General features: G+C 38.6%; 1 protein-coding gene across 3 annotated transcripts; it reads right to left on the bottom strand.

The window, feature by feature from the left end:
- Positions 1 to 1101: 1101 nt before the first annotated feature.
- On the bottom strand, positions 1102 to 9426 carry LOC100699521 (uncharacterized). 3 transcript variants are annotated; one of them, XM_019361426.2, is made up of 4 exons: positions 9350 to 9426; positions 8892 to 8959; positions 4785 to 6272; positions 1102 to 3704 (listed from the first exon to the last, which is right to left on the bottom strand). In XM_019361426.2, exons 2-4 carry the CDS (start codon positions 8900 to 8902, stop codon positions 2114 to 2116), a joined length of 3090 nt encoding a protein of 1029 aa, XP_019216971.1. In that variant the 5' UTR covers positions 8903 to 8959; positions 9350 to 9426; the 3' UTR covers positions 1102 to 2113. The 3 variants fall into 3 exon arrangements, with proteins under 3 accessions (XP_019216971.1, XP_019216972.1, XP_005470649.1); XM_019361427.2 differs by having other exon boundaries at positions 4785 to 6269; XM_005470592.4 differs by lacking the exon at positions 8892 to 8959 and having other exon boundaries at positions 9350 to 9389.
- Between the last annotated feature and the right edge of the window lie 367 nt (positions 9427 to 9793).

Raw genomic sequence — 9793 nt, 5'->3', positions numbered from 1 at the left:
TGAGTGCAGTCAATAAAAATTGACACAGGACACACTGATCTCTGAATGCCTGACTTCAAAAATATGTAATCTGGTAAAAAGAAATTGTGTTGTGTGTGTTCGAGAAACAGAATTTTAAAGAAAAAAAGTGTTGGAGTTTAAAAAGAATAATTTTGAAACAAATGTTTCTGCTAATGAACTGAACATTCAAATGTAAGGTCATTTTCCATGAACTATCAGATAGATCAGAGCAAGGATGATGAGGTGTGGGTAGATATCAGCCAATAATATGTAAATAATGTGATTAGATGACTAGTTATAGATGGAGATGAGTGGGTACTTGGCAGGACATGAATGGAAATGTGCAGAGATGTTCTGGGTCAGTCTCCTACGCCCTACGAGATGAGCAGTTCAGAAGATTGGATCGAGGATCGAGGATCGAGAGGGATGCTGCTGTTAACACGTGTGGCTGATGAAAACCGGATCTCCTCCGGCTACTCAGTATGTTGGTTTCCTTATCAGAGGGGGTAGAGAAGACATCTGGATGACCTTGAAGACCTTAAAGCTAAGCGAATCCCTTCACTCACATCAGCTCCATTTGAATTCTGCATTACGTACTGCGTAATACTCATCGGATGAGAGATTAGGATGTTTTTAACAGAGACCTGAACCACACATCCTGTATAGGGGGCAAACAATTTCTGAAAAGGATGAAAACAAAGAGAATATCAAAGAAAAGTTTGAACAAACAGCATCTTTCTCAGTCAGTAGAAGGGAAAATATAATAAACCCAGAAATCCATTCCTCCACAAATGACCATAGTATTGTGAAACAGAAACAGAATAAGTGTAGTATCCAGGACACTATTGCTAGAAAAATTAACTTCTAAACTAATTGGTCATAATTTCATGGTCCAGATGAATGCAGACAAACATTAAGGACCATAAACAGTAAATGCAAAATCATTGTTCATCCTCTTAAATTAAAAAGTGTTGTTTAACTTGAACAATGTGTTGCTATAAAGATGCCAAATTACAAAAGGTGTGTTACTGTGCTATTGTTTAAATATTTTTGAGAGAAACAGCTGATGATCCAGTGAGGACACTGAGCAGACTGACTGAATGAAGCTGAGATTTTATTCAGGATTGACAGAAAAGTGCATCAAGCAGGAGATGATTTCATGTGGAAGAACAGAATATAGAGAATTTGAACAAATCAAGTCCAACGTGAAGAGATCCAAATGTTTCCACTCGGCCTGAGTCATCAGAAATATTTCAAGCAGTCATTGAGAGCATGAACACATGAAGAATCCAAACTATCAATCAGATAAAAGAAGATCAGATTTCAGGACTGGACTGGATTTCTCCACTGAGTCCCGAGTCTCTCTCATCATACAATGATATTTTTACTGTTACTCTACATGAATTAATTGTGTATTATTAGTTGAACACAATTTTAAAATATTGCATACAATGATTTTTTCATAAAGCTAAGCTAGTTATTTTTAAGAATATAAAAATGCATTAATAACATAAGAAAAAAAATCTGCTGAATTAAAAAGCTTGAGAATTATGTGACACGGTTAACTGTCAATAGCTATGGGGAGATTAAAATATGAATGAAAATTAAATGTTTTAAACGGAAAAATTAAACAGAGTTTTTTTTTCAAAGCAACATCATCCACACATCACTCACATGGTGTCATATTAGACATTTTCACAGATATTAATCCGACAGCACTGCTGAGTCTGCACCTGCTCAACTTGCCTGTTTTATTAGACAAGACATGCTCCCCAGCTTCTGGATGTTGACACGGCCATCGAACAGAGACTACACTTTCCTATGAGCATGAAACAAGCGCAGCTTTCAGCATCGATAGCCTGCTGCTGACACAAGATGGCAGTAATGTAAAGGATGGATGCAAATGGGTGAAGAACTTTGCTGTTTGGGGTGAAAGGAGAAAAATGTATATTTATTTATTAAGTTGACAAGCCTTGCTTGATCTGACAAAACACTGGTGTGGTTTGTGGTGCAAATTTCCACATTTATCAAACAAAAATTCATCTAAAAAAGGGAATGTTTGATGTTTAAAGATGATGTTTAAAAATTTGATTTTTAAAAACATTTTTTTACTTTAGTGAATCTTTGTTTTTGGCACTTTTTTGACCATACTGTAAGTGTACTGCAGAGCTACTCTGGTTCCTTCATCCACTCTGCTTCTCATCTCCTCCAGTTTCTGGACCTTCTCTGTGTTTCCTTCTTCCTCCATCTTCTCAATCAGGAAGTCCAAGTGGAGAATAGTGGACGCTGAATCAGCTTTCAGAGCGATCTGCTCCAGTCTGACAAGATGTTGGTAGGACTCATCCAGTAACTGTGACTTCTCTGCTGTCAGTTGGTTCATTTCACGTTCAAGATTTTGCAACAAGCTCAGTGTGTTTTGACTTTCTGCCTTGTGCTTTTCATACTTCTGTTTCACATCTTCTATAGCCCTCTGAATTTTTCTTGTCTTTGTCACATAGATCCAGTTTTCTTTCACATGATCTAATGCAAGACACTTCCCAGTGCAAACAGTGCAGCAGCCATCTTTCATGACCTCACAGTGTTTAGCATACCAGGCCATTGTGCATCCAGGATAGTGACAGTTCTCTTCACAGATTGTACAGCAGACGGCTCCTCTATAAAAAACAAAATACATTCCACCATTTATATGTTTTTTATCTTTGTAGACTTCATCAAGTTCAACAGTGAAATTCTGATGTTTTTTCATCCCTTCTTTATGTTTTTTCAGAGCTTCTTGAATCTGTCTGATTTCTGTCTGCTTTAGTTCGGTGAGTTTGATTCTGTCTTGCAGGTTTTGGATGCAGGCTGTCAGTCTGATTCGTTCATTCAGAACATCCACAGTTTTGTCAAGTTTTTGAGGTGAAGTTTTTTCCAGAAAATCTGTGAAATCTCTCATTCCTTTCTCTGATATTTGACCAGCAATTTTCAGGTATTCTTCTTCCTCTGTTCGGTCTTCATGCTGGCAGCTATTAAACAGGAAGTGAACAGGCTGGTTCTTCTCATTTTTGGCACAGTTTATTTTTGCTGCTTCAAGAGCTTGAAAAGCATTTTTAGGACGTCTTCCATCTGAGTGTGTGATCAGAGCTACAATGCTTTTCTCCATGTCTTTTCCAAACAGAGACATCACTGAATCAAAGATGTATGACAGTCGGTTACTCAGTCGATTAACGCTCGCCTTCATCACCAGACCCACTGCATGAACTTCACGAACTCCATCGTCTGATCGGAACAAGTCAAATAATCTTTGAATGACAATCTCATCACATCCAATCCCCCTGGTGTCTCCATATCCAGGAGTATCGATGATGGTCAGAGAGTAGGGCAGAGTTTTATCTTCAAAACCAAAGATCTCGTACACGATCACATCTGAAGTCTGACTTTCTGCCTGACTTGTACTTACATCCTCTAAGATCTGAAACCAGACTTCATCCTCCCACTTCACTCCAATGGTGTAATTGACCAGAGCATTGATCAAAGTGGATTTTCCTGTTCCTGATTCACCCACAAGTAAGATGGTTTTATTTGTTTTCTTCACATTTTTTTCACCAACAGTCATTCTTGTCAAAGTTCCAAATGTCTCTTTCTTTGGTCTCAGCTGATAGACAGCAGGGAATCCTGAAGAGATCAGATCAACATTTTCATCCTCTGATAGTCTGTTACTGATCCTGCATAGAAGAAAAAATAGACTCATTACATGCTTAAACTGATTATTTACATGTCAGAAGCACAAAAAATCTTCTTGTGATTGCTTTGGCCATGAGCAGACTGCCACAGTCATCCACAGTTAGCACAAAAAGCACCAACTGGTCTCCAAACACTTCCCAACTAATAATAGCTGAGTGCTACAAAAAACGGAAATGGAGAATGTCGCCGTCACAGTAAAAGTTGCTGCTTTTGAAATGTGTTTTTTGCAGCAGAATGACATAGCTTTTACTTTGAAGGTGAACATTTTTCATTTCTGGGTTGAATGACACTTTTGCAAGTTGTCTTGCTGTTCAGTTGGTGAGTGATTATAGAAAAGTCTGGATCTTCCAGACAACCTGTGGATGACCACAGTAATATGCTAGTAACCAAACCAATCACAAGAAGGATTCTGGGTAAGAACTCTCTTTGTGACTGATTTCATTTAGGGAAACCAGTCTCTAAGTCTGTGTGACTGAAGTTAGCTTAAAAATAAACAGTGGCACAGCTCCAGAGAAGGAGCAGCTTCAACATTTTGTAGGCTCTCTGTGATGCTCAGCACTTTTGGCCTGTACAAAAGTACTTTTATAAAACTTTGTGAGCCAAATTTAAATGGTGTTTAAGAAAGCAGGTGGATCCTCAGACTTCAGACTTTTAACATGAGTAAGGAGGAGTGATTTTATTGGTGATTTAGGACTAAGAGATTAAAGCTCGCACACACCACTGTATCCCCGTGCTACACAACTGTTAAACATGTTGTGTAACATTTGAATGTCAACATTGAAGGCATAATTTAAACAGTTGTCTGGTCAGTATACTACTGTTAACTAACATCATTACTTGTGTTAATTTCCTAATAAGTTTATGCATTTATATGCAGTTTATTAAAGAAGATTTTTAGTCACTCAGCTGCATACATTCCTGCTCTTCAGGCTGCTTGTCTGGTCTTTCACTCTTCCTTTCCTACACCATCAAATTCAACTCTAATTTATTACTTTAACTCTGTACTTCAATAAATCTCTCAGATCATTTCTCCTTATTGAAGTGCTTTTAATTGAATGTACCTTAATGCTGCTCTGGTTCTTTCATCCACTCTGCTTCTCATCTCCTCCAGTTTCTGGACCTTCTCTGTGTCTCCTCTCTCCTTCATCTTCTCAATCAGGAAGTCCACATGTACATAAGCTGACACTGAATTAACGTTCCGCTGCAGTGTGACAACAAGTTGGTAGGACTCATCCAGGTAGTCTGACTTCTCTCTGGTTAGAACTTTCATGACCTCATTTAGACGTTTTAAAAGTTTCCCTTTGTTCTTAAACTTCATTTTTATTTCTTCTTTGGTCCCCTGAACTCTCTTTCTACTGGCCACATACCTCCACTTGTCTTTCACATGATTTGATGCAGGACACCTACCAGTACATGAAGTACAGTGGCCCTCTTCCATAACCTCACAGGTTTCAGGGTTGGAGGCAATTGTGCATCCAGGATAGTGACAGTTCTCCTCACAGACCGTACAGCAGACAGCTCCTTCATAAAAAAACGACCGTCTCCCACCATTTATAGGTCTTTTCTCTTTGTAGACCTCATCAATTTCAACAGTGAACTTCTTATTCTCCTGGTTTTTATTCATCAGAGCTTGTTGAAACTGTTGGATTTCTGACTGTTTCAGTTCAGTCAGTTCAATTCTTTCATGCAGGTTTTGGATGCAGGCTGTTAGTCTGATTCGTTCATTCAACATAAATGTCTGCAGCTGTTGAGGTGAAGTCTTCTCCAGAAACTCTTTTAATCGACGGAATTCTGTATTTGTTACTTTCCATGCGTGCAATAGAAAAAACTCATTTTCATTTTTTCTCAGGATGTTCTGTTGGTTATTAAACAGGAAGTGAACAGGCACATTTTCCTTATTTCTGACACATTTAATGTTTGCATCATCAAAAGCTTTAAGTGTAGTTGTAGGTGTTCCAATCCCTGAGTGTGTGATGAGAACTACAATGTTTCTACCCACATCTTTTCCAAATAAAGACAGCACTGAGTTGAAGATGTACGTGAGTCGGTCAGTGAGACGATTCTCCCCCGCCTTCACCACCAGACCCACTGCATGAACTTCATGAATTCCATCCTCTGATCGGAACAAGTCCAATAATTTTTGCCTGACAATTTCATCGTGTTTAATCCCTTTCTTTTTTCCATATCCAGGAGTATTAATGATGGTCAGAGAGTAGGGCAGAGTTTTATCTTCAAAACCAAAGATCTCGTACACGATCACATCTGATGTCTGACTTTCTGTCTGACTGCTCTTCTCTACGATCTGAAACCAGACTTTTTCCTCCCACTTCACTCCCATGGTGTAGTTGACCAGAGCGTTGATCAGAGCAGATTTTCCTGCTCCAGTTTCACCCACAAGTAAGATGGTTTTATTTATCTTGTCTGGATTTTTTTCACCTACAGTTACTCTTGTGAATCTTCCAAAGTTCTTTTTCTGTGGTTTCAGTTTGTAGACGGCAGGAGGTCCTGAACTGATCTGGACACTGTTCGATGAGTTTTTCTTCATCCTGCTGAATAATCAAACAATTTATTCAGTATGACTTTATATGTCTGCATCGTTTGTGTCTGTACATAATTTTTCATTTTCATTAAATTTATTTAATTTATACAAACTTATATGTTTAATAAAACTAATCTTTTTGTGTAGATCTCACTGCATGTTTGGAGTAAAGAAGTGATATAATAAATGATAAAACACAGTTTCCATTAATGCATTTTCTACCTCTTATCTAAAGCTGCGTCATGGGAACAGTAGCCTAACCAGAGAAGCCCAGACTACCTTGTCCCCAGGCGCCTTCCCCGGCTTAACTGGAGAACACTAAGGTGTTCCCAGGCCAGCCGAGAAATGTAATCTCTCCTCCGTGTCCTTAGTGTCCCCCAGAGTTCACCCTTTTCTTCTGGTGGAACTTGCCCAGGAGGAACCCATATCACAATACAATACAGTAAACTTTTATTTATATAGCATATTTAAAAACCCAAAGGCCCACCAATTGCTTCACAATAATACAGAGAATCAACATAAATCAATTAACAACAACATATCCTTAGAACAGAGTCAGGTCATACTGTGAGTCCCTCCTGAATGACCGTGTGCATCACTCTATCTCTAAGGGAGAACCCAGGCACCTGTATTCTTGATCTTAACCTTTTAGCCACTTCCCAGAGCTTGTGGCAATAGTTGATCCAAATAGCTTGACCTGTAAAATTGACAGCTTCAGGGTTTCCCTTCACTGCATCTGTTAACCTCCTGCTCTGTTATTCCCTCACTCAAGAACAAGATCCTTAAATTCAGTAAAAATACTTAAAGTGCCCCCCTTAGGGCAGCAACTTATCCCTGACTCAGAGCAGGCACTTTGCCCAGTTCTGGCTAAGAACTGTGACCACAGACTTACAGGTGTTGATTCTCATTGCATGTGCTTCACCTGCAAAGTGCTCCATTGCAAGCTGAGGATCATAGATCAACAAAGTCAACAGAAGCACAGCATTTGCAAAAAAAATAAAAAACAAAAAAACAAACAAACTAAAGCTAATCAGACACTACAAGGCAAATCATTACAAACAAAGTGTTTGATAAAGTAATATAAAATGAAACAATAAAAAAAAACAACCTCTGAGATAAAAAAAAAAATTACAGCATTGGGTTCTGCACAGAGCTCAGCTGGTAGAATGAATGTTAATGTTAATTATTTGGAGATATTTTACAATAGCTAATATGCAGAGATGCAGAGATGCAGAGATGAGGTTTATGATTTGGTGAGTGCTTACAAAGGCTGGAAACAGTCTGCCTGGTTTTTCACATGCACTTTTATTTATAAACTTTTTTATGTTTTTGATTCATGGTCCCCTTTGCCATGAAATATTTTGAAAATTGTGACATCTCTTCAGATGTAATTAAAAAAAAGCAAAAGTCACCTGGCAAAGTCAGCTCTGAGTTTCACCCACGCTGAACCATAACAGGAAGGATTTGGTTTCTCACTGTTAGCTGGGTGAACCTGTGCATACTAAAGCTTCTGTGTGCATTAAAACAACACCGATGCTCTGTAACATGATGAATGAATTCTGGTGGGGATCTCAAATTCTGACATCTGTCTAGAACATTATCTGCAGCCATGTAAAGGTAAAAAAAGGTCATGCTGTGGGCAAAATATTAGAACACCCTTATCATATGAGGGGGTGAACAGAATAGCTTTCTGAAGTACAAAAACCTCCGACTGAGAGGACAGCTTCAGAATAATGCAACCTTAATGTGTATGCAGTCTGTAAAGGCAACACTGTTTTCCTTGGTACAGAGTGTCTACTACCCACCAGGAAGGCTGCAGATGGATTCATTCATTATTCTTTTGTAAACTGAACCTTTACTCTTGGATGACAATCACAAAAACTGCACGGTCTCCAACATCAGCCTCAGAGTCATCCCTCAGGTCATCTGGAACAGTTTGCCTGGTGATGTTGCTTACAGTGCAGGCTAATGATAATCTTTCCTCCAGGGTGTTGACCATTTTCCTGAACACTCACTGTATTTAGTGGACACACATCTTTGTCCAAGTACAGGCCGATTCGGTTCAGGTTTTTGAGCTGCATAAACACAGAAATGCTGCTCAGACTCTCTCTAATGAGCAGCTGAGCTGATGTTGAATGTTTCACAATAGCAACCTCAGCACTGTTTTTCTAGGTCTTCATGCATAAATTACACAAGAGTTTGTGTGTTTTTGTTGGCTGAATACATTTCAAAACAGGAGATGGTGAAATGTCCGCCTTTTCCTGTGCCACACATTTGAATTTTGTTTAATATCTGTCTTTTAACATAGTGACTCATGCAGACTGGTCCAGGAAACTAAAAGCTGTGGTGGCAGCTGAGATGTGCACGTGGTCAGGTGCTGATTGTGCAGCCTGGTCTTTATGTTTTGAGTTTCTATTTTTCTATGAATTGTTCTTGTGACTGTTTTTATCTGTTCTTTGTCTGTATTTCTCATTGTTTTACTACCTTGGAGGATGTAATGTTCTACTGATACGTAAAGGTGGCAGTAATGCTTCTACAAGCTGTTTGACCACAATTAAAGACGAACAACAGCAGACGAGTGTGCTCCTAACTACCAGGGATCAGCTAGTGAAGTGTTGTAGTCACTCACTCTGTTGCCATGATGATGAAGTGGCTGAAGGAGTCTTCACACAGCGATGCTTAAACAGACGTTGGTCTCTAGAAAAAAAATGCTGTTTATTTGATATTGAGGAGGACACTTAAATACAGAACTTGTGTTTGTTCTCCTCTGTGACGCTCTCCCATCATCTGACTCAGTCTCAGAATTACAGAGAGATTCTGTCACACTGAGACCTGTTTGTTCTTTCTGCATTCGTTAAAGGTTTCTACAGTTTATTGTACAAAAATGAACCATGCTCACACATGAATACAGCTATAGATCTATAAATATAACTATAAATCACACAAATGTTTTGCTTTCCTGTTTTAAGTTTCCTGTAAATCATTCAAATGTATTTTTTTGATGATAACTTTTCTCCTGCTTTCCACACTGTTAGATTTATTTTTTTGTGAAATCATTTAGTCTGAGTTTGAATCTTGGTTTCTTACCTGTTGTGTTGGTTTCAGGAAGCTCTCTGTTGCTGAGGAGGCAGAGAGATCAGAGGGGAGTGAGTGTGCAGTTTTTGTACTGACAGGAAGAGATCACATGATCTCACAGCAGGACCCTCCCTACTTTTCAAAAATAAGACCATCACAGGTCTTTATAAAAGTCCCCGTAGGTGGCAGTGTGGTATGTTTAGAAACTTTGGCACAACCTTTTCAATTATTTACTACAATCCCAGTTATGAGAACATTAAGGTCGATGCCTGCAAAGATCAAACACTTAAATAGCTGAGTCTTGTCCTTGTATGTTCATTTTGCTCCACAAGCTCTAAAGAAATAAGAAAATGTGGGTTTTCTCTGACCTCTGTTTTAGTAACATTCAATCAAATTTAAAGTATTTTGATTTTTTTTCTTTAGACAAAATTAATTAACATTTGCAGTATTTAATTT

The sequence above is a fragment of the Oreochromis niloticus genome, linkage group LG7 (assembly GCF_001858045.2).
Source record: "Oreochromis niloticus isolate F11D_XX linkage group LG7, O_niloticus_UMD_NMBU, whole genome shotgun sequence".
NCBI lineage: Eukaryota > Metazoa > Chordata > Actinopteri > Cichliformes > Cichlidae > Oreochromis > Oreochromis niloticus.
Note: the sequence above shows the minus strand (reverse complement) of the source record. Positions and strands in the feature narration are given on the sequence as shown.